At 44.8% G+C, this 25,259-nt stretch overlaps 1 protein-coding gene across 4 annotated transcripts in view; it reads right to left on the reverse strand.

Moving 5' to 3' along the window:
• TJP3 (tight junction protein 3) overlaps window positions 1–23,860 on the reverse strand; it is a 47,064-nt gene extending 23,204 nt beyond the window's left edge. For 3 of the 4 annotated variants that reach the window (XR_003568178.1, XM_027850970.1, XM_027850971.1), the window contains exon 1: window positions 7,918–8,132. Coding sequence is in view for 2 of the 4 variants with exons in the window: in XM_027850970.1 (XP_027706771.1) it covers window positions 7,918–7,938 (21 nt within the window). In the remaining 2 variants the exon portion in view is untranslated. Of the gene's footprint in view, window positions 1–7,917; window positions 8,133–23,704 lie in introns of those variants that run through there. The other variant, XM_027850972.1, reaches the window with a different exon arrangement.
• Window positions 23,861–25,259: the final 1,399 nt, after the last annotated feature.

Below are 25,259 nucleotides of genomic sequence, written 5' to 3' on the forward strand. Positions count from 1 at the left end.
ATTAAGCACCTACTGTGTCCCAGGCATTGTGCTAGGCCCTGGGAACACAAAGACAAAAATCAAACACTTCTTGTCCTCAAGGAGTTTGGGTTCTATTGGGTTGAAATAAAATGTACACAGATAAGAAAATACAAAATATGTACAAAGTGGTTTCAGGTGGAAGAGAGGTGCCAGCAGCTGGGGGGTGGGGTTAAATATAGGACAGGCCTCAAATAGGATCCTGGTGGGACTTAAACTGAGCCTTAAAGGAAGTTGGGGATTCTAAGTGCAGGTGAAGAAAGAGTGTGTTCCAGGCATGGGTGATCACTTGTGCCAAAGCAGAGATGGAAGATAGAAAGTCACACATGGGGAACAGCAAACGACCAGTTTGGCTGGAACACAGGGTGTGTTTAAGACTTGCCCCAAGTCCCATCTTTTCTATGAGCCCTTCCAAATACCTCCAGTTGCTAGTACTTCCTTTCCCAGCTCCCTCCTCCCAATAGCTTGGACCTAGATATGTACACATTTTCCTCCCTCCATAGAACATGAAGTCCGAGAGGGAAGGGATCGTTTTGATCTTGTCTTTTATCTCCAGTGCCTGGCACATAGTTGGGGCTCAGTAAATACCGGTGGATTATTTGCACAAAGAAGAGTCGTGTACCACAAGGCCGGAGGTAGGTTGTGAAAGGCTTGGCTTCAAATGTCAAACAGGGGGTTTTGTATTTTATCCTACAGTACAATAGGGAGCCCCTGGAGCTTCTTGAGCCAAGGAGTAACACATATGCTTTTGCAATATCACTGATAGTTATGTGGAGACGAGGTGTCAGGGGGTAATAGCACAGGCTGAGAGGCGGTGCCTGGGAACGCTCTTTCTTTAATTCCTCTTTGACATTCCCTCTCATCCCTCTTTCCTTCAAAACCTCTTTGAGTCTTTTTTGGGATTTCTTACTTTATAGGGAAGTGTAGGGAACATGCCATGTGAGACTTTGTCCATCAATACAGATCATCACTTTGGCCATTTTTAGTCTTACAGAGATGCCTGGGACACAGGGAGACTAAGTGACTTGGCCAGGATTATAGAGCAGTACAAGCATCCAGGGTGGGCCTTGAACCCAGGCCTTATCCACTGTGTCATGCTTTCTTTTTTTCTTTCCTCTCTGCTTTCTTCATTAGATTTTTCTTTCCTCCATCTTAGAAGATGAGGTGGACTTCTTCTACACAAAATCTTATGTGTCACTGCCCCCTCCCCCCCCCAAACCCCAACCAGGAGTGCACTGGTAAATGCTGGTAAAACTGGCTCTCCAGATTAACATTTTGCTAGCACTTTCTTAAGTGTCTACCAGGAGTGGTGAACCTGAGGCCTCAAGGCCTTCTAGTTCTCAGGTGTAGCCTTTTGACTGAGTCCAAGTTTTACAGAACAAATCCTTTATTAAGGGGATTTGTTCTGTGAAGTTTGGATTCAGTCAAAGGGCCACACTTGAGGACCTAGAGGGACACATGCGGCCTGGAGGCCGCTGAGTCTAGACAAACAATAAAGTCCTGATCTAGAACCATTATAATTTTGGTGTTACAAACGCTCACACTGAAAATTTAACAGTGGGCTCTCACAGACTCCAGCACCCTCATTTCTACCCTGCACCCCTAATCTCATCACATTAATCTTTTCTGGGAGCCTGTTCCGTTCATTGGTAATTTCCTTTGACCCTGGAAATCCTTCAATCACTCCCCTCCGTTGCTTCCTTTCTCTCTTCCTACATTTACTCATGAGGGATTCCCCCTTCCTACAAACCCTTAATGTGATCCTGCCACCCCTTCATTCTGTAGTTCATCCCTTTTACTGCCCAAGGTCTGGAGTCCCTCCTGCCTCCACTTCCTCACCCCCGTCTCATTCCCTGTCCCTTGCAATGGATCTTGCACAATCCCACTACTGAAACTTCTCTCTCTCATCACCAAAACCCCCGAATTGCCAGGCCCAAAGATTTTTGCTCAGTCCTCACCCTACTTCCCCAGCAGCATTGGACAAGGGAGACACCACTTTTGGTCTCTGCTCCTTCTGCTCTTTTCCTGGTTCCTCTTTTTTTTCTCCTGGCCTCTAAGTGTATTTGTAGGGGGAAGAGTAGGATTTCCCCAAAGCTCTCTTTGACTCTGTTCTTCCATCTCCTTTGGTTAGCTCATCTAATTCCTTGGTTGCAATTGTCACCTCTATGTAGATGACTCCCAGATCAATATTTTCCATCATGATCTTTTCTTTGAATTCCAATCCTGCATTTCCAAAGATCCACTGGGCACCTCCCAGGGGAGAATCCTACCAGCTCCTCAAAACGTAACATATTTCAAACAACACATATCTAACTTCCCAGCCCCAGCTTCCCTATTTTGCTGATGGCACCACTCTCTTGCACTATTCTCTCTCCCTCAGTCCCAGACATCGGAACATTTGCCAGGCCCAAAGAATAATCCTCCATCTTTCCTTTCCAGGCCCAATTCTACCACACTAACTAGTTTAGGCCCCTCCTCACTTGAGAAGCCTTGCCATCCTCCAGTTCATCCTGCATGAATTGCAATAGAAAAAGGACAACTGAATTCTTCACGCCTAAGTGGTATAAAGCATAGCATGTTGATCTTGGACCCAGGAAGAGCAAGGTTCAAATCTTGCCTCTGACACTTTACTAACTATGTGAGCCCAGCAAGTTATTTAATCTCTCTCAGCCTCAGTTTCTTCTTTTGTATGATGGGGATCAATAGCTACTTCATAGGGTTGTTGTGAAGAAGACTGGATGTCTCAGATACATCTTAAACTCAACTTGCCTAAAATGGAACTAATTTTCTTCCCCTAAACCCTCTCCTCTTCCGATTTTCCCTATTTCTGTCAAAAGCGCCACCATCCTTCTGGTCTTCTGGGTTTATCACCATAGCATTATCCTGGATCTTCATTCTTCCTCAACCCACACATTCAATCAGTTGCTAAGGCTTGCCATTTCTACTGTCATAACATCTCATATTTGACCCTTTCTCTCCACTCAGCCACCACGTTAGGTCAGGCTCCCAATACATCTTCTCCAGATTATTAGAATAGACTCCTAACTGGTCTCCCAATCTCATTTCCCCCACTTTTTGGTCCATTATACACACTGCTGCCAAAGTAATTTTCTTTAAGCCTAGATCTGACCTAGGTGTGACTCCCTTACTGAACCAAGTTTGGTGTCTTCCTGTCACTTCTAGGACAAAATCTAAATGGCTTTATTTACTTTCAATGTCCTGCACAACCACACCCCAGTCCTTTCTAACCTCAGTGGACACCACTACCCTTCTCACTCTTCAGTATGGCAAGCTGGCCTTCTGTTTCTCACTAACTAAACTACATTTCCCATCTCTTTACCATTGCACTGTCTGACCCCCATGCCTATCACACACTCCCCCTCACCTCCACCTCAAAGTAACCCTTTCTTCCTTAAGATGTAGCTCAGGCACCATTGTTTGCATGGATGGTTTCCTGACTCCCCCAACTGCTAGTGGCCTCCCTCCCAAACTACCTTTACTTTGTCCGGATTTATAGCTACCCACTTTCTATATATGCTGTATACATCTTTACGTGTACAGTCAATTCTGCTATAATGCTTGTTTTGAAAATGTGAATTTGTTGCAATGCAATTGATATATGAAAGAACAGTTTGAGCAGAACTTGAATTTTGAGTTTGCTTATATATGACTTTATCCTCAAGAGATGGAGAGACAAGAGTACAATAAATTACATCCATCCACATCTGATGTTGCAACTTTCTACCTGATGTCACATCACCCTCATTCCCCATTCACAATGCTTCACAAGCTACAACCCCTTCTAATGCCCAATTCCACAAACAAACTTCGGGTCTTTTTCAAGGTGAAGTGCCATGTCTAGACTTTGTCAGATATTGGCTTGTAGGAACTAGGGCTAGAGTGTCCTAAGGCAGCAGATACGGCCTCTGTTTATTGTTATATTTATGTATGTTTTAACCACTTAAGATGTAAAAAACTGTGCTACCATTTTTATTAGGTGCCTATCATTAAAAAAAACTTCAGGGGCTCTTCATTGCCTTATCAAAGGCCCTCTGCAATCTACATCGAAACTATCTTTGTAAACGATTTATACTCCTGCCCAATTGGGCTTGCTGCTCCTTGACCTTGGTTCTATACTCTCCTGGCTCCAGGTCTGTGCCTGGAATAGATTTGCTCCCTTTCTGCCTATTGGCATCCTTCAAATACCCTCCTCTTCCAGGCCTCTGCCCTGACTCCTTGGCCCTAGGCGTGATCCTTCTCAGGCCTCTGCTTGACCCAAATACTACCTAACTTTCTAACTTGTCTCACAGCATAGCAAGATTTAATATGTTTGAACTGAATGGTTGAATTGAATCGCAAGTTCCTGAAGAACACAGGCTGATACTGTCATCTTTGTAATCACCAGCTTCAAAGAGGGTTCTACAAATCACACAGTAGGTATTTAACAAAGGTTTGTGGAACTAATCTCAGGGAGAAGGCACTGCAGGGAGCCAGAAGGTGGGAGGGGGAAAAGGAGTTCTCATAAGCATCAGAATCTTACCCCAGGGGGCCTTATTTTTAAAAGAAGCCACAGGAAGGGCCAGGAGAAAGCAAGTGCCAGGTGTTTCACTTTCTCCTCCCCTCCCCATTTCCCCACCCAGTGCTCAAGCTACTGAGCTCCCGGCCCCAGCCCAGTGTGTCACCCTCTGAGTTGACTTGCCCAGGCCTGTTTCCCACCCCCTGGGAATGTCAGCTTGAGCTCCTATTGTGCCAGATTGGCATACCTCTCCTGCCTAGTTTCCCTGGCAGGCCTTCACTCTCTTGCTGGGAGATATCTGACCATAGAGTTATGGGGACCAGGTTTCATGAATGGCAGGGAGAAATAGATCCCAGAAGCAACCAGTGTAGGCTGTGGTGAGAAGGAGGCAGAGAATGGGCACTGGGGTCAGCAGTGGTGATGGAGGGAACAAGAAGAGGATTGGTGCCCAGGTTTGGCCTCAGTAATTCCCCGGAAGGGAAGGAGGATGACAGAATGGGAAAAAGGAAAAAATGGTGAATGGTCAGCCATAGCAATGATAGCTACACATGGAGAAAAATGAGGCAGAGACAAGGAGAATAAGTCCAAAACAGACAAAGGGAGACATAGGAGAAACTGAAGATGGAGGGAGGGAATAATTGTTTATTTAATGAATAAGCAAGGAGACACAGAAAAGGAAAGACAGCCGATTTGTGATAGAATGGGAAAGAGCACTGGGTTTGGAATCAATGCAGCTTGGTTCAAATCTCGCCTCAACTATTTACTTATCTAAGTGATCTTGGATAATTAAATCACTTTTTTCTTTCTATGCCTCATCAGTAAAATGAGGAGATTGGGCTAGATTATAGACAAGGTCCCTTTCGGCTCTAAGAGACATGACAACAGAGAAAGAAATACACAAATGAATGGATATCCAGAAAAATGGAAAGCAAAAGAGACAGTAGCAGAAAAGAGAAACAGTGAAAGTAGAGAAACGGAGATACTGAGACAGCATGCATTTGGGAACCTGAAAATAACTCTATTAGTGAGAAGTACAAGTCTTAATCCCATTTTACAGTGGAGAAAACAGGATCTTAAGAGAAGTTAAGGGATTTTTCCAAAGGCTCATTGCTAATAAATGTTACGGAAGGCATAAAGAGTGGCTAAGATATAAATCCAGGCCCCAACTCAGAAACTAGTGCTTTTCTAAACTTATCATATACAGCATCAGAGCTCAAAGGGCTTCAAAGCCCAGACTGCCAGAGCCAGACCTCAGAGACCAATTCCCTCAATTTACGAAAGAGAAAACTGCAATTTAGGGAAAGGAAGTGAGTTGCCCAACATACAGTTAGTTGGCTGAAGAAGTAGGATTAGAATCCACCTCTCTGGGCTCTGTTCTGTGGGCTACCTCTGGGGACATCATTAGCTTCTCTTTGTGTAAAGGAGGTTTTTGCTCTTGCTTGTTTTCAAAGAGAGTTTGGGACTTTTGCCATAGTTTTATGGAAACTGATCCCTGAATACAGTGGTTTGAAAAAAATCAGTCCTGCCTGGTAGGAGAAGTATTTGCTGCCTCCGATTCCCACCCCTGAAAAATGCTTGGGATCCACAGGGATCAGCTCCACATCCCACTTAGGAAGTGGTCACTTGGCCCCTCCTGGAGATTAGCTCAGTAGGTGTAACTAGTTTTTAAAAGGATCTCTTTTTGGTCTCTTTGTCTATGTACCTTTCAAATAGAAAACAGTAGGATTTTTAGAGTTTTGGCTGCACTCTCCCTAAAGAACTATAATCATAAACTCATAAATTGGCAATAGTCCAGGTTGGAGAGGCTGTGAGAAGATAGGCACACTAATTTATTATTGGTGGAACTGAGAATTGGTGCAACCACTCAGGAAAGCAATTTAGACATGCAAAGGGTAGAATGGACTGAACTGTCCTTTGACCCAGAGATTCTACTGCTAGGCATATGGCGCCTCAAGTTATTGTTACAAAGAAAGGCTCCATTTGCACCCAAAGATTTATGGCAGCACCTTCTGCAATAAAAAGAACTGATTTGTGATACATGCATGTCATGGAATATTACTGCGCTGTAAGAAATGATGAACATGATGAATAAAGAGAAACAATGAAAAGATTTATATGACCTGATACAGAACAAAGTAAGCAGAGTCGGGAAAACATGAGAGAATTTACACCATGAGGACAACAGTGTAAATGGAAGGAACCACTACCACAAAATAAGCTTAGCCCCAAAAAAGTGTGAAAAGATTTTGCAGAGGTAGGGATCCATGGGAGGAACATTGAATGTCAGAATTTTTCAGTGTGTTGGTTTTGCTGTTTTTCTTTTCCGCACAATTTTTTTTTTTTTAAGGGATAGCTCGCTGGGAGGGGGAGGGACACCAGGGAAAGGAGATAGAGGTAAGAACAAGGATAACAATAAAAGTCTATTTTTTAAAAATCACTTCTCCTCTCTAAGTCTGAATTTCCTTATAATCAGGGATAATAAAATTACTCACATTCCAATAGAGATTTCTTTATAACCGCCCTGTAAAAGGGTAATGTGACTACGGATGCAGAAGCCCTGCAGAACTTGTTATTGTCTTAGGGTGAATGTGACTTGCCCAAGGTAATACATCGAATATGTTGTCTAGCCTGGGCCTCAGGACTCCTGACCGTCCGTCTAGGGACTCTTTCCTTTAGTTTTCTTTCTTGGGTATTCTTGGAAGTCTAGAATATTCCGGGCGCCCCAACCCCACAGCCTTTTCCTCTTCCTCCTTTCCTCCCACCATCCCTATTGAAATTCAGGCTTAGAATGCTGTTGCCCTGGAGGGGAAAAAAGCTGGAAGGCAGAAGGGGGCGGGACAACAAGGTTTAGAACTTTGCCTTACTACAGGTTCAACCAAACCAGGGATTGATTTTGGGATTTAGAGGTGAAAGGGACCTGGGAGAGCTCCACCTCCTCATTTTACAAATGAGGAAACTGAGGCTCTGGGGAGTGACTAGCCCTAGGAAAGGTTTTTTTTGGGGAGGGGTAAAGGGAAACTCTGAAAAGGAGGGGATTGGGTTGGGGAAAGAGCCAAGAAAGGAGGGGCTGGGAGCTCTGAAGTGTATTCACCATTTCAGCCATAATTGTGTCCTCAGGTGATTTCCTTTTTCCCTTTAGGCCTCAGTTTCCCTAGCTGTAAAATGGGGCTGGACTAATGAAATGATTTCGGTCTTTTTTCCGCTCTAATACTTTGGAATTCTAGTTACGGAGGGTCTTTGTGGGTGTGTACTGGGGGAGAAAAGAATGCCCCAAGAGATCTCCCCTAGCTAAGTAGCTACAAAGAGGTCAGATTATTCACCCCTCCTCCCCCTCCAGTGCCCTAGGGGCTCAACTCCTTTTTCTTATCTGACCAGGCACTCACCTGAAATCTCACCGCCATCATCCACCCAGGAGGTCCTTCAGTTCCCCAGCATGGTGGGTGGCTAAAAGCACTAGTGGATTTCTTTGGGACCCCAGGAAGCTGTTAACACTGCAGTACTGGGGGGAGGACGGCGATCCAGAGAAGGAAACTAGGCGCTAGGAGCCAAAATTCTCGTCCCTGTCTGTTTCAGTCTCAGCTACACCTGCTCCTCTTCCTCCTCCGCCCCTGCCCCGGCTACCTTGCCCCGCCCCCAGTAGGAGCCAGGGACACGCCTTCAAGATGGCCAGGGCCCTTCTCCAGCCCCAGGGCCGGCCCTGACTTTGTCACCTGTACACCAGGCGGATGGAAATTCCAGGCCAGGTTTTCCCTTTGCTACTGGCCCAGGGCCAGGGGAGGGGGTGGGGTAGATGAGCCAAGAGAACGAGTGACTGTAGGGCTAACGGCTGGACCCACTTGGGATTCAGTCCCGCTCTCCTTTGGGGACAGTCAGTCTCCTACTAACCAGGTCTCCTGAGTCACCCTGGCCCCCAGGTGAGACCAGAACTTGGGAGAATGGGTCTTTCTTTGCTCTGATGCCCGGTCGGGAATGGAGAGGGGATGGATTATCTTTGGGGGTTTCCCAGAAAAAGCTAATCGGACGGTCACTGGAGGCTGGGAGTCACGATGCTGAGTTTCCCTTGGCTCTGTCAGCGACTGGATGTGTGACCTTGTGCAAGTCCCTTCCCCAGTCTAGGCTTTGAATGGCTAGGGACAACCTAAATTCAACCCTTTTATTTTTACAAATGGGGAAACGGAGGTCTAGGGAGAAGTGCCTTGTTCACTAAGTTGGTTCAACGAGCCAACCCTATGCCTTCTGTGCTTCTCGCAAACCTCCTTTAAAAAAAACGTTCACTTGGCCCTCTTATCTCCCCACTCCCACTTTCACTCATTTCTGAACTCCTTGCATTCTGCTTTCTAATAGCACTCAATTGAAAGAACTCTTGCTCTCCAGGACTACAAGAGGCTTAGTCCAATCAACAAGGATTTTTTCGTCATTCTTGTTCAGTAGTGCCCTATGACCTCATTGGGGATTTTCTTGGCAAAGGTGGTTTGCCATTTCCTTGTCCAATGTACAGATGAAGAACTGAAGCAAATAGGCATTAAGTGACTTGCCTAGGGTCATACAGCTAGTGTCTTTGGTCAAATTTGAACTCAGATCTTCCAGACCCCAAGCCTGGTGCTCTATCCAACTTGCCACCTAGCCGGAAAAAGGTAACAGTCCCTGCCAGCCCCAAAGGAGTTGACATTCTTGGGGGGAGGGGAGGGAGGGGTGGCCTGTGCAACTCATACAAAGATAAGTAAATAAAAAAGCTCCATGATAAGCAGGGTGTGGCACTAGTACCAAAGGTTAAATCTGCAAAAAAGTGGCATTCGAGCAGAGCTTTGAACTGTGCTAGGGATTCAAAGAGACTGAAGCCAGCTATGTGTCGGAAGTGAGAGTTTTGAGGGGGGGCCAGGAGTCTGATACACCAGAGTTCAAATCCAGCCTCAGGCACTTACTGGCTGTGTAATCCTCTGCTCCATAATTAACCTCTGCCTCAGTTTGTCATCTGTAAAATGGAGACAATAATATTACACCTTCTAACTCTACTTTTGTGACCTCCTATTTCTCTCTATTCCTCAATACTGACTCAGGTCATTATCTCTGTTCTGAATTAACTTTCTTTCCTTTCCCATCTTGATTCCATAGTTAACCAATTCAACTCTACATCGTTGTCTTCTTATAGACGCCATTGCCTGCCTGTCCTATGATTCCTCATGCCTTGACAGGCAGTCAATAAACATTTATTAAGCACTTACTATGTGCCAGACATGTGTTAAATTCTGGGGATACAAAAAGAGGAGACAGTCCCTGCTCTCAAGGAGCTTACAGTCTAGCGGGGGAGACAACAAGAAAACAAATATGTACAAATAAGATGTGTGTGGGTGTGTGTCTGTATCTGTATCTATGTAAAAGTAAACAGAAGTAAGGCACTTAGAATTAAGAAGGGTTGGGAAAGACTTCCTGCAGAAGTTGGGATTTTAGTTGAGACTTGAAGTCAGGAGGTGAAGATAAGGAAAAAGAGTATTCCAGGCATGGGGGACAGCCAGTGCAAAGGTAGAGTTGGAGTGTTTTGTTCCAGGGAACAGCAAAGAGGTCAATGTCGCTGGATTGAAGAGTAGATGTAGCAGAGTAAGCTGCAAGAGACTGGAAAAGTAGAAAGAAGCTAGGTTACAAACAGAGGATTATCAAACAGGATTTTGCATTTGATCCTAGAGATGAAAGAAGCACGGGAATTCATTGTGTGTGTGTGTGTGGTGGGACATGGTCGGACCTCTTTAGGAAAATCACTTTCTCAGCTCAATAGAGGATGGATTGGAGTGGAGAGAGATTTGTGGCAAGCAGGCCCACCAGCAGGTCATTGCAATAGACCAAGCATGAGGTGATATCACTATCAGAGGATAGAAGGGGGTATTGCAAAGGTGAAATTGACAGGTCTTGGCAACAGATCCAATGAGTGGGGAGAGATAGAGATGACACCTAGGGAAACACCTAAAGTAGATAAGCCTAGGACTGGGAGGATGGTGGTACCTTTGACAGTAATAGGGAAGTTTGGAGAAGGGAGCGGCTAAAGGGGAAAGATAATGATTTTAGTTTTGGACATACTGAGTTTAAGATGTCTTCTGGACATTCAGTTCAAGATATCTTGAAAGGCAGTTGGAGACTCGAGATTGGGAATCAGTAGAGAGGTTAGGGCAAGAAAGGTAGATTTGAGAATCATCAGCACAGAGAGAGCAATTAAGTCCATGTGGCCTGATGAGATCACCAAGTGAAGTAGTGGAAAGGGAGAAGAGAAGAGGTCCCAGGATAAAACTCAGTGGACCACTTAGGATTAATGGGTGTGACCTGGATGAGGATCCAGCAAAAGAGACTGAGAGGTGGTCCGAGAGGTAGCAGAATCAGGAAAGAGTGGTTCCCTGAAAACCTAGAGAGAAGAAAGTGTCAAGGAAAAGAGTGTGATTCCACAGTGGCAAAGGCTGCAGAGAGGTCAAGGAGAATGAGAATTGAGAAAAGGCCATTGGATTTGACATGTAAGAGATCACTGGGTCATTGAGAAATCCAATCCAGTATTTTCTCTCACCACACACTTTCTGGGTTCCTATTCCTGTGCAACTTAATTCAGTTGGAGGATGCCAGCCTCTTCTTTTCAAGCCTCTCAGCTAAGGACCTCACCTTATTCTTTACTGAGAAACTCAAAGCCATTATCCTTGAATTCTTAATTTCCCCTTTCCTTAATGTTAAAATCCCTGGACATTAGCCCTGACTCGGTTCTTCTCTACTTTAGTAATACCTAGGTGGTTGAGACCAATCCCACCCCCTCCAAGTACTTGTGATCTCTTCCTCTTTGGCAGATTGTTCTTTCAATCATCCTTCTCTATCAAATCTGCAATTTCTGCCTGTCTTTGGGTCTCATCCAAGGCTTAGCAATCAGTAAAAACCTTCACAAGACCCTACCATTCCCTCAGCTATCAATTGGAACCTTGGACTCGGCCCCAGGATTGAGTGCAGAAGTAGTGGGGCGGGGATGCTGCTGGCTGTGGGCACTTATAGGAGAGCTGAGTTCTTGGTCTCAGTTTCAGACCAGAGGGGAGAACTGAAGGTTATAGCTACTGGAGGGTTGTCAGGGAGCAAGAACATTCCTGCATACTTGTGTCAAGCAGCCTAGCTGTGGCTTCGTGGGGGAAAGGAGTGAAGAGGTTGGGCCCAGGAGAAAGCTAAAAAAATAACAGTAAGAAGGACCCAAGGCCAGAGGCACCATCCCCCATGCCCCAGGTTTAGAGGTGATTCCAATAACAAGCTGCTAAAAAAAAAGCCTCTTTTACCCCAAAGAGTAATGTCAAATGGTCACCTGCCCAAAAAGAATTCACAGAAGAACTCAAAAAAGACTTCAAAAATCAAATAAGAAAATTTTTTTTTAAAGACCAATCCAAGAAAAACAAGAAGATAATGAAAAGAAAGTCAAGCAACTGGAAAATGAGATCCAGAATCTTAAGGAAGAAAATGACTCCTTGAAAATTAGAATTGGGCAAGGGGAAGCCAGTTTAGTTATAAGAGACCAAGAAATAATAAAACAAAATATAAAGAATGAAAAAATAGAAGAGAATGTGAAACATCTTATAAGAAAAACAACTGATCTGGAGACCAGATCAAAAAGAGAAAACAAGAATAATTAGACTACCTGAAAGCTACGACCAAGAAAAGAATCTTGATACAATAATATTAGCATAGTGAAAAATCCCTTCAGAGTTAGGTCTGGGTTGGGTGATCTGTTCCTTCAAGGACCAGTTCAAGCCCTACCTCCTCCTGCATACCTTCCTAGATTGGTGAGGAGCCTCGAAACCCAAGGTTATGTGGCGGGAGGAGAGAAGAATTTAGGAAGACATGTTTAATGTCTTCAAATATTAGTACAAAGTGGTAGACATCAAAATTATTTGATACTGATTAAAAATACAGAAAAGTAGATCAATCACATTCATCTTGTTCTCTACTTACCTCTATTCACTCTATTCACCTCTACTCACATAGTCACCACCCTCATTCAGACTTGGATTACTTCTTGCTTGGACCATTCCAATAGATCCCCTGTCTTCTTGAAGAGAACCAATGACATCAGGAATATGACGTCTTGACTTGCAAGTGAATTGGATTTAAGTGAGGTAGGGCTGTGCAAAGTCATCAGCCTCGCTCTCTCCAGAGCCATCTGAATCCAGAGGTCAAGACACATATCAGGATAACTGGCCCCTGATGCAGTGGGAGACCCTGCATCTTTTCAAGGTCTCAGTTTGTCTGAGACAAAGCTCATTCAGTAATTAAAGGCTAGGTAAGAATTGAGGCAAAAGATGGCCTAGTTTCCCTTCATAAAAGAATTGGGGTGGAAGGGGAAGACCCTCACAGCCAGAATAGACACAATTGTTATTTACACTTTCTTGGAGCCTTCAAAACCTGAACAATAAGCTAGTGAGGCTTGGGCTAGAACCTATTATTGGCCAATCAGTAAAAGAGAGAGTGATTTGAGTTTAAAGGCATAGTCAAGTAGTTCCATTTGAATTACAATGGGCTTTACAAAGCCTGGTTTTTCAGAGTTATATTTCAAGAAATCATAAATGCAAACTACCAGAGACAAAAGAGTTAATTGTCCCAGGGCAGCTGGGTAGCACAGTGGATAGAGCACTAGGCTTAGAATCAGGACTTATCTTCCTGAGTTCAAATCTGGTCTCAGACACTTAACTAGCTGTGTGACCCTGGGCTTAACCCTGCTTGCCTCAGTTTCTTCATCTGTAAAATGAACTGGAGAAGGAAATGATAAACCACTCCAGTATCTCTGCCAAGGAAATCCCAAATGGGGTCACAAAAAGTCAGACACAACTAAAAATGATTGAACAACTACAAATTGTCTCTAGGATAAAATATTCTTCTGGAATTTATTTCCATTTAAAATTCAGCTCCAACTTATTCTAGATTAATTTCATTTTTACTGCCCCTCGAACACTCTACAATCCAATTAAACTGACCTATTTACTGTTCTCTGTATGCAACATTCCACCTCTGTCTTTGTATAGGACATTTCCCATGCCTAGAAAGCTCTCTGTCCCCACCTCTTGGAATTCCTGGCTCCCTTTTGAGATTCAAGTCTACTTTTCACAGATAGTCTTTCCTGATCTCCCCCACCCAGTTGTTCCCCTTCCCCTAAAAACCACTTTATATGTATTTCATATATTTATTTATCCAGGTACCTGTTGTTTCTCCTAAAAAAAAAGTACTTTGAAAACAACGAATGTTTCTGTAAAAAATTCTTTTTACCCTCAGTGTCTAGCACAGTGCCTGGCACAGAAAATGCATTTAATAGATGCTTACTGAACTGAATCAGGGAAACAGACTAGATGAAGCAAAATCTAAAAGGAAATGAACATAGAGGCCCAATGTCCAATAAATCCAAGAATACAACCTACTAGGGGAATTTTGGCAAGACCCAATGGGGAGCCTGGAAATCATTTTGGCAGAAAATTGGTTTAGGTAGCATCTTATATGTTTGCCACTTGACTGGAAGACTGCTTGAGTCCTTGACTTTTTTCTAAACAACTCTGCCCTGCACCTTGGTATTTTGGGGTCCCTGCACCCCTAAACCTCATCAGCACCAACCTCTCAGGGTTGTTGTGAGGATCAAATGAGATAAATTGCAAAGCACTTAGAACAGTACCTGGCACATAATAAGTACTATATGTTAGCTGTCATTATAGTATAAAATTAGAACACTTTTTGCATAAATGAAACAAACACAAGTAGAGTAAAAGAATAGCCAGAGATCAGGAAAACTTGTTGTGTCAAACAAGACTGATAAAAGTTTAATTTACAGGATATACAAGGAATTGTCACAAATAGATAAGACCAAGAATCATTCCCCAATAGATAAGTGGGCAAAGGATATGAACAAAAGATTTTCAAAAGAAATGTAAGCTATCAGCAAACATATAGAACTTAGTTGCTTGGCTTTGTTTGACCCTTTTTCTTTACCTGGAATTGGAGGAGAAGGCATATTGGGGAATGGAGTCCCAACAGATAAAGTGGGTGTTAATTGTATCTCTTTGTTACAAGAGAGGGTTATGTTGGGGATGGGGGAGGAATTATTGGGATGTGGCAGTGATATTTTTAAAAGCATCAATAAAACAACAGCAACAAAATTGCCATTAAGGTCTTACTGAAAAAAAAATCATTGTGAATGTTTCTATAGAACTTTCCTCTCAACCACCTAGGGAAGTAGTAGTTCAAGTATTATTATTCCTATTTTCCAGATGGAGAAGTTGACAGAGAGGTTAATGCAGTTAGTGATGTAGGCAAGGTGGAAAGGTTTCATGTTTAGTGCACTTTCTTTATACCATACCATCCTGCCCTCTACAGGAAGAGGGATGTTACTCATTTTGCTAGGTCTCAGTAAGCAGAACTAGGATGGGGTGTGGGTGCTGATCTTGGGTTGATAGTAAAGAAAAACTTCCTAACAATGAAAACTATCCCAAAGTGGAATGGACTGCCTTGAGTGCAGTGAGCTCCCCATTACTGAAGAGCTTCACATGAAAACCAGATGACCACTTGTTGGAAATGCCATAGGGATGATTCTTGCTTGGGAGTAGTGGTAGTTAAACTGCATGCTCCCTAAGATCCTTTCCAACTCTGAGAAGGCACTCTGGACCCCTGTAATTTCTCTTTTTCCTCTTAATCCTGTACCAACTGGTTGTTCTCTTTCATTACTTGCCTAACAGGCTGGTTGGTCCCTGTACCTCAAGTCCTTTCCCACTCCAGTCCATCCTCTATTCCTCTGTCACACTGGTCTTCCCAAAACCCAAGTCTGACCAAGTGACCCCCCTCTTCTCCTTTCAACAAACTCTGCTGGCTTACTATTACCTCCAGGATCAAATATAAAATTCTCTGTTTGTCTTGGAAAGCCCTTCATACCCTGACTCTTTCCTACCTTTCCAGTCTTCTTAAGCATTATTCCTTGTGCCTGGATTGCTTTCCCTCCTGTGGGTTACCCTGGCTTCCTTCACATCCCACCTTCTGCAAGAAGCCTTGAATCTTAGTGCCTTCCCTCTGAGATTTCCCCAATGTATACTGTATATATGTATACATATCTGTACATAGTTGTTTGCATGTTGTCATCCTGCACCCCTCTCCCTCCATTAGACAGTGAGCTCCTTCACAGCAGAGACTGGGTGTTTTTGGTTTTTATTTTGTTTTGTTTGTTTTTGTCTTTCTTTGTATGCCTAGCACTTAGCACAGTGTCTGGCACACAGTGGGCACTTAATAAATGCTAGCTGACTGACCACAAGGCTTGGAACATTCCTTATCATTTAGTTGTTTTACCTGAGCCCTGGCTCCTCCAGCAGATCGGTAGTGGGAGGAGGGGAGGGACTTTCCAGTCTTCACAGCAAGGGCTGAGCTGAATTAATATTTGAGGCAAAGTCTTGGGGCCAGCTGTCTCCTGGACACAATCTAGCTAGCTCTTTCCTCTCTATTCCTTTGCTCTTCTTTTCTTTGGTAAAACAAAAGTAGGAGGGACCTCAAGGGCTATCTAGTTCAGCCCCACCTCTTGCTTAGGGATTAATAATTCAATCAGCATCCAGAACTCCAATGGCTCCACTCAGAAGGGCAATTTTGAAGCTCTGCTCTTCCCCCCCACCCCACTGCTTTCTACTCTTCATACCCATCCATGACAACCCCATCCCTCTCATGTCCCTGGCCCACTCTACTCTGCCATTCTTTTGTGACCCCTGAAATCCTTGTTCTATTGTTAACAAACTCTCCTTTATATTAGACCAGGGTCCCTTTTCCCAGAAATTTTTGTTGTTTATTTGTTTCAGTAGCGTCTAACTCTTCGTGACCCCATTTGGAATTTTCTTGGCAGAGATACTAGAGTGGTTTGCCATTTCCTTCTCCAGGTCGTTTTATAGATGAGGAAACTGAGGCAAACAGGGTTAAGTGAATTGCCCAAGATCAGACAGCTAATCTGATCTGAGGCAGGATTTAAACTCAAGATGAGTCTGACTTCAGGTCTGCTACTCTATCCACTGGGCTACCTAGCTGCCCTTCCCTGAAATTACTTTGTATATATTTTGGGTTTAAATTCTTTGGTCACCTACATATAATTTTGCCAGATAGAATGTAAGCTCTTTGAGTGCAGGGGCTGTTTGATTTGTCTCTAGCAAGGTGCCTCTAAATGCTTGCTTGCAGGAATTAGAGCAGCAGAACTCCCCTTGCCCCCAATTACATTTAGGATAGGCAGTCCTCCAACTTCCTCTGGAATACTTCCAGGGACAATTTTTCTAAGTGGCCAATTCCACTTTTGGACATCTTGAATGGTTAGGAGGCAGTGGGCCACCATGCTGGAATTGGAGTCAGACAGACCTGGTTCCGATGTAGCCTTTGATATTGTGACTTTGGGCAAGTTACAATCTCTCTGAGCTTGTTTTCTCACCAGTAAAATGAGGTTGTTGGATTAAATGGTTTCTAAGCTCTCTCTCAGCTTTAAATATATGATCCTGTGAAATTCTTCCTTATAGTGGAATAAACAGGATACTGCAGATATGATCTGATCAAGGCAGAAAACCCTCAGGACACACAGCACTGACTAACCCTTACTGACAGGGTCACTTGGGACAACTCAGTGTCACTGGGCCTCAGTTTCCTCATCTCTACAGTAAATTGATGGGCTTGGACTGGATTGCCTTTGAGGTCTCTTCCAACTCTGGAGCTACCATCTCAGATGTTACGGATTTTTGATTTCTGAAGGGTGAGACCAGGGGTGGGGACGGCCTCCAGGCCACGTGTGGGTGAGCCATTTGCTTAGTAACAAAAGAAAGGTATCTATATCCTTTTTTTCCTGGTTGAGGTAAATACCTTTCGGCCCAACCCAATTCTGGCTAGTTCCCTACTGCCCTGAGGCAAAAAAGCTAACTGCTCCTTGGGCTAAACCTTCTTATGGGTGGGAGGAGTGGGGAGAGGCGTGGAAGAAAGTGACAGAGGGAGAGGGAAGAGGGAAAGGAGGGCAGTTGGTTGGAAGGCATAGGCTGAAGGGAAGATGGGAGGGAGGAATACAACTGAGAGGAAACTGACCCTTCCCCACCTCTCAACAATACCCCCTAGGGTTCACTGATGTGGGAATCAATCTACTTAGAAAAAGTGGGAAAAGTGTAAAAGGAAAAAAAAAAAAACATTGACTTTGCATTCTTACTAATTCTGCTATTATTAATTAGGTCACTAGTTTGGCTCAATTACTCTTCCCTTTGAAGGCCTCAGTTTTGAAGGAATTGGACTAGATGCTCTCTGGAAATCTATGGCCCTATAAAATTCCACTCACCCTGTGTCTCCACATTGGCCCCAGAAAGCCCTACCTGACTGCTCCATTCCCTTCTCTGAACTTTAGCCGCTGCATGGGAGCCACTTAATAAAAAAATGAAAAGAATCCCATATTACTTTAACAATTTCCTGTGTTTTCCTAACAATAATAAGAAGCAAGGAAATTCTCTCCAATTTATAGATGTGAAAACTGAAGCCCAGAAAGGAAGAAATTCCCCCCATTTTATAGATGTAAAAATGGAGGCCCACAGAGGGCAAAAGATTTGTCAAAGGTCATATAGTCAGTCCGTGATAGCCGGGAGCTAAACCCTGTTCCAAGACCAGTGCCTTTTTGGCTCCATTGTGATTGCCTCATAATGCCTCTACTACCAAGGTGACTGATCAATTCACTGTCCCTCCCTGAGTTTCATTTTCCTCATCTGTAAAATAGGTGCAATGGTACTTGGACTAGGGGAAGCAACTTGGCCCAGGAGATAGCAGGCCACAGAGTGAGGAAGACCTGGGTTTAAATCCCCTCACTGATACATCTGAGTTTTGTCACTCTGGGCACTGTCATTTAATAACAACTCAGCCTCTTAGGCAACTCTCTCAGTCAATTAGCTATCAGGTGAAGGTCTAAGTAGGCAGAGGGAATTTTCTCATTGGGAATTTACCCTCTACCAAAGAAATCTAGTACTGGTCCAAAGAAAAGACTTGTGCTACCTCTCCCACAGGATTGAGCTCCTTGAGGGCAGGGATGGGCCTTTTACCCTCCTATGTATCCCCAGTGTTTAGCATAGTGCCAGCTCATAGTGGGTGGGAAATAAATATTTGTTGACTGTTGCAGGGAAAGTTTGCTATAAACAAACTTTCACGTGTTTTAGAAACAGGAGCAATTATAAGCAATAATAATATGCATCATTCTTAATTATGGTTATAATGACATATATTATATGTCATTCTTTTTTTTTTTTTTTTTTTTTTTGGTAATTGGTGTTAAAGTGTTTGATCTGAGGCCCGATTTGAACTGAGATCCTCCTGACTTCAGGGCCATTGCTCTATCCACTGCACCACCTAGCTGCCCCAATGTGTATTATTCTTAATTATGGTGTGATGGTATTCCAGAAGACACCCCCCATTTTAGAGAGGAAACAGAGGCCCAGAGATGGGATATGACTTGCCCAAACCACTCCTTAGCTGGAGAGCTAGGGCTCCATCCTTCCTCTTTTTTCTTGTTCCCATTATGCTACATTGTCTCTGAGCCTGACTAGGGGATTTCTGGGTCAGAGGAGTATGGAGTTAGGGTTAGAAAAAGCTGCCTGCATAGATTAGATTATATGGCCAGCAGAGGGCAGGACTGGCCTGCCTGTAGGAGTAGGTCCTTTTAGGGGAAAGCATGCATCAGCCAAGAGCCAGGGGCTAGAATCCAAAAGGCTTCCTACCCCCAGGGGTTATTGGTTCTGAGGGTCATGGGAGGCTAGAGCCAGAGGAGGAAGTTAAGCATAAGGTTTATTTACTTCTAGTTGACCCAGCTGGCCCAGGAACTGCCAGTCCAGGACTGCCTCCTCAGGGCGGGCTCTCCAGCTCTTATCTTGCAACCAAATGAGTTTGACCGGAATCCGGGAACCCAGGAATGAGTCTGAGAGATTGGGCCTTAGGGCCAGCAGGCCTCCAGAGTTTTGGAGCTGGCCATAGGATCATCGGATTTAGAGCTAGGAAGGATTTTAAGAGATCAACTGGTCTAACCTCTTCACTTTACAGATGGAGAAACTGAGGCCCAGTGAAGGCAAATGACTGACTTAAGGACACCAAGTTAGTAAGTAGCAGAGCTCAAGATGTGAACCCGAGTCTTCTGACTCCAAATTGAATCTTCTTTTCACTGTACCACTATAGCACTATACCTCATGAGTGAGGAAAAATGCCCCAGTAATTATCTTGGCCCTACACATTCTCCAGGCCATGTACCTTTTACAGAGGCCAGAATAAGAAAACCCCAAAGTTGGAAGGGCCATCAAAAGTCATATAGGCCCCCTGTCCCCAAAGGATCTTCTTAGGTCTCTGCTTGAACACTTCTAGTGGTGGGGAATTCACCACCTGTTGAGTTAGCCCCTTCCGTTGTTGGACAGCTTTAATTGGAAGTTGAAAAGGTTTGGAGCAGGGGTGGGGAATCTTCAGACTAGAGGGCCATATGTGGCCTCAAGGCTTCAGGTTCCCCACCCCTGGCTTGGAGCATTGGCCTGGGGATGGGCTCTGTGTCTGTGGTCTGAGGATCAGTCTCTTTAAGTTTTGTGTTTTAGTATCAGAGTAATGCTTTCTAGGTGATTAACTTGGGTCATGAAGCTATCTATCTGCTAAGATACCGAGGGGTTGCCATCTCTACCTGTGGAGAGAGTGCGCATAGCAAGAAAAACAGAAATCCTTCAAGTACACACACACACACTGCACATAGCAAACACTAAATAAATGTCCTATCTCTATCTATCTGGACAGGGACTAGACTAGATTCTATTGGTAGAGAGAACTCCTAGGTGAGAACTTTTATCAATGCAGGTCAGCACCTTGTCAGTAACTTAGTCTTAGAGAGTTGCCCTGGGGGTACTGAGAGTTTAAGGGACTTGCCCAGGGTCATACAGTCAGTTTGGGTCAGATATGGGACTTGAACCCTGGTTCTGTTTGTGAAGCCAGTTTTCCAACCACCCTGATACACTGCCTCTCATTCTTTCTTCTGCCCAGCTGAAATGTTTCCTTCTCTATGACATGTTGGTAGCTAAGTGGTGCAGTGGATAAAGGGTTGGGCCTGGAGTTGGGAAGAACTGAGTTCAAGTCCAGCCTCAAACATTTACTGGCTGTGTGACCTTGGGCAAGTCACTTAGCCCTTGTTTGCTTCAGTTTCCTCAGCTGTAAAATGGGGATAATAATAATACCTCTCAGAGTTGTGAAAGTCAAATGGGATAATATTGATAAAGTGCTTAGCACATAGGAGAAGCTTAATAAATACTTGTTCCTTCCCCCACATTGGTCCCAGAGAGGGGTATTGCATTAACTCTCAGAGGTTTCTTCTAACTTTAAACCCAATTAACTGAGCATTATAGTCCAGAAGGAGTCTGACCCAAGCAGGGGCTTCCCCATAGGAAGACAATAGTCCGAGCTTGCCTTTGATCTGATTTAGGATTGGTTTTTCAGAAGTCAAGACACTTTGGTCACCAGGCTGCAATGGCCCTCCTCCTGGAAAGAAGAAAAAGGTCCAATCTCATAGCATAGGGGCTGCTAGGCCAGCCCAGGCCCATTCCAAAGTCTGGCTCCTCCCTTACCAAACACACAGTTGGAACCAAAGCCCTCCCCATGGACTTTCCCCCACACCCCTGCCACCAGGAAGTACTCAAAGCCACTACTCCCCTCTGCAGGTCACCTATACTGGTCTGGCAGGGATTTTAGAAGCTATGGAAATGGGACTGGGAGGTGCGGGATGGGTAGAAGGTTAGGGGACCAGCCGCCCCGCCCCCAAAAGTCCGTAGATCCAAGCTCACAAACCTCTTCCTCCGTGTGGTCACTAATAGCTCTGCATTTTGAGAATTGCCAGTCTTGCTGTTTGATTAAATGTCGTTGGAGCCATGTTTAATGTCTAGCAAAACAAAGCTCTCTTCTCCATCCTCCATCCTCCCCCCTCCTCGAGATTACTTCACTATCAAGTCCCTTCATTGAGGACCCTCTTTCTCTTCCTTTTTTTCCCCCTTACATCCTGCAGTTGGACCTGAGCCCAAGTGAATCAATGAGTAGATTCCCTCTCAGGTTGGATTAGATAAACTCTACTATCAGCCCCTTTCACCTCTGAGATTCTGTGTTTCTCTGTGATCTGATAGAATCACAAAATTGGAGGGCTGGAAAAGACCTCACGAGCCATCTAATCTGACTGATGGTTCTGGCCTTGGAGTGAAGAGGCTTGGGTTCTGGCCCTAACCACAGACAAGTTATTTTACCTCTCTGAGACTCAGTACCCACACCTATAAAATGAAAGGGTTAGATTAGTTGATCTCCAAGGTTCCTTTTGGCTCTGAAATCCTATAATTCTGTAATTGTCCTCTGGGCCTCAGTTTCTTTCCTCTGTAAAATGGTGGTGATGATCCTAACTCTGGCTACCTCCCAGGGCTATCTTAGGATGAAATAAAAGAACGGATGGGAAGGTGCTTTAGAAATTAGGAAGCCCTACAAGGATGTGAAGGACAGTTGTTATTGAGCCCAAGGAGGGGAGGAGAAGACTCTCTGGCACTGGGACAAGAGGGGAAAATCCACTGGGAAGGGGGTTCAGACTTGTGCTTACTGTTGAAAGAGACCCTGAGGAATGGTGTTCAGACCCATGGGCACTCTGCATTCTGAGAATAGGAAGAGGAAAAGGAAGAAGAGCAAGGAAAGGTCCCCAAATCAGAGCTTGGAACCCAGGGCTGGAAAGAGGAGAATAAGGCCTCATCTCAGAACAAGAGGCCTAGGAAATGGCATTCCCTCAGAGGTGGTCAAGCTTGGGAGCTGAGCTAGGTCTCTAGATGGGTCACAGGGATCCTAGGATAGTTTCTGGCAGCTCTAAGGTCCCACATCCCACCAGATCCTGATATAAAGATAGAGACTAACCTGGGTGAACCTCTGCCCAGAGGAATGCCTGAGTCTCCATTTTCCCATCCCTGGTCCTGGGCAGAGCTAGGTCTTTAGTGAGTCCCCATCCCTAGACTTGTGTCCCCAATACTGGCCCCTGGACTCCAGTCACCTTAGAACATAAAGGAGGTGCCTTCCTGAGCCTCCTTGGTGCTGCCTCCTCTGAGGGCTAGTGCAGGTCTCTGTTGACCATGGCTTTGGCCGTGACTGTGGTCAGGTTGCACCTCACAAAGCTAGCTTGTGATTGAAATCAGCTGCTTCTCCCCAAGGGAGCTACCCCAAGAGCTTGCTTTATCTTAACCATTCTCCTGGCAGTTGAGGCAGGGGCCAGACTAGATATCAATCCAGACCCCCGGCTCCTTTCCAGCACTAGTTTGGGGCTCCCCACCAGAGGACCTAGTGTCCTCCCCCTTGGGGATTGAGAGATAGGGTTCCCCATCAATCCTAGCTCCTTTTGGGCAAAGAGCAGAGTATCCTTCATCTTGCCTTCCAGCCAAATAAGGATATTTTCTATACAGAAATTGAGAGAGAAAAGGTCACCCCAACAGTGACACTCCACTAATCTCCACCTCCCATGCCTGCTCCGGACTCCAATTATCATATTCCTAATCTAGGTCACTTTTCAGGGTGGAATTGGTGGGAAGAAATCCTGTGTGTCCTTCACTCCCCTTGTTACCTCATTCCTGCCCTCCCTCTCCCCTCGCAGCCAAGTAGCTCAGTTTGGAGCCAGAGTTGCTGGAAAGATTCCAGGAGATAGGGTCAGCCTCCCTTCACCCTTTGCTGGGTTCAGTAGCCATTCCCCAGTGCCCACCTGGAACCCTTCCAAGGTGTCAACTAGCAACCAGCAGCCTGGAGGAGGTGAAGATTCTGGTTCCCTAGTCCTGAGCTCCTGGTGGGTTGCCAGCCCTGGGAAGGGCTGGCAAGCTGATCCCTTACAAAACCATGTCAGATGCAGGGCAGGAGTCTCTTTTTCCTCTTTGGGAGAGGGGGTTGGAGGACTGGGGAGGACTGGGGAGGACTAGGGTTGACAAAGTTAGTGTGTGTGCCTGTGAGGAGGGCATATGCATATGCAGAACTTCCGTCTCAGGCAGGGACCATCTCCCACAAACTTGGAGGGGGACTGGGGGGCAAGGTAAGAATGGGAGGAAAGACTTGTGTGTGTTTGTGGGGAGGGAGTGGTATGCGCGCGTCTTAGTATGTATTTGGAGGGTGGAAGTGCTGGGAAAAAGTTCTTACCTGTTTGGAGAGTGACGTCTGGGCAGGTAGGAGGGGGACTGAGCATGAGCGGGTAGGGGGAGTGAGAAACCAGGAGGCTCCCAGCTGCTTTGCTTCCCTGCTGCAGTCTCCTTCACCAAGATGGATCAGGTCTAGGCAGAATCCGCTCCAGAGGAGTGGCAGTGGGGGCGGGTGAGTTAGCTAGAGAGGGAGGGGCTGCTTTTTCACTATTGCTTTCACTTTGAAGCACCTGATTTTAACCCCTGACTTCCCAGAGGTCAGTTCAATTGTGGTTTCTCTCTGCTGGCAGAGGAAAGAAGCTGGTAGGGTGGGTGAGTTGCAAATTTCTACTTCTGTCTATGGGAATGGAACCCTGAAGCCCCAGCCGAGTCTATCCACCTCCTTCCTTTCACATCTTTCCTCCCCACTTCTCTCAACTCTTTTCCAAACTGGAAAACTAAGTCTGAGCAAGAAACCCATTTATTCTCTCTTGGGTTTTTATCTATCTATCTATCTCTATCTATCATCGATCTATCGATCTATCTATCGATCTATCGATCTATCTATCGATCTATCTATTCATTCACTCATCTATTTATTTATTTAGGAGATATGTGGAGGTGTGGGAGGAAAGTTGGTCTTTCTGTATAACTTTGTTATTAAGTGGGCCACTTCTGCATTTGCTTACAATTTTAATGTTATCTACAGGAGTCAATCAAAGGCAGAATGGTACTATGGAAAGAGCCCTAGACTGGTAGGCAGGAACTTTGGTCTCCTGAATGATCTTGGATGAGTCATTGGGACTGCTGTTTCCCTGTTGAGGTCTGAGAGATTTCAATCCCTCAAGGACCAGAGTATAGGACAGGGTCGTCTGGGATGAATTCACAGACTCAAGCATTCTTAAAGTCAAGGCAACAAAGATTTATTGTTATGCTATACATAGGACAGAAGTCCTTAAGGAATTCTGCCATGGTGGGCAGAGCTCCTTAGGGAACTTGCAACCTAACAGGAATGATGTTAAAGCTTATATAGGAAAAGTGAATTATATGCCAAGTATGCTAATTAGGTGATTACATACAACTACATCATTCACTACTGGAAATTGAGGGAGAAGGGAATAGAGAGTTCTTAAAGGGTATATTTTTGGTCTGTTATGTCTGTAACAAGACAGTTTTGGGAGTTGACATCTATAGCTTGACCTCTGGATTGTATACGGCAACTGTGGGCATCAGTACTTGATAGCAAGATAGTCCTGTTCTTACAAGTGAAGTTCTACAGAGGTCAGCTTGTTCTTGTAACAGGGAGAGATAGTTTCCCTCACTGCCAGAGATAGGGTCCTTGCGCTGGAGGGAAACTGTCAGGGATAGTGTTTCTGAGGCTAGAGAGAAATCGGGGTCCAAGCACACCATCATCCCCATCTTCACAATGAGGGGTTGGAATTCTCTGATCTCTAAGATCCCTTCCAGCCCATTCTGAGGTTTATTTCATTTTAAAATGAGAATTTAGCATCGCTTCTTCCTAAGGATTATCACTTCATTAGATCATAGGATTGCTTATAGGATTCAGAGCTATATAG

This window comes from Vombatus ursinus, unplaced genomic scaffold (genome assembly GCF_900497805.2).
Source record: "Vombatus ursinus unplaced genomic scaffold, bare-nosed wombat genome assembly UNPS02009173.1, whole genome shotgun sequence".
Lineage (NCBI taxonomy): Eukaryota > Metazoa > Chordata > Mammalia > Diprotodontia > Vombatidae > Vombatus > Vombatus ursinus.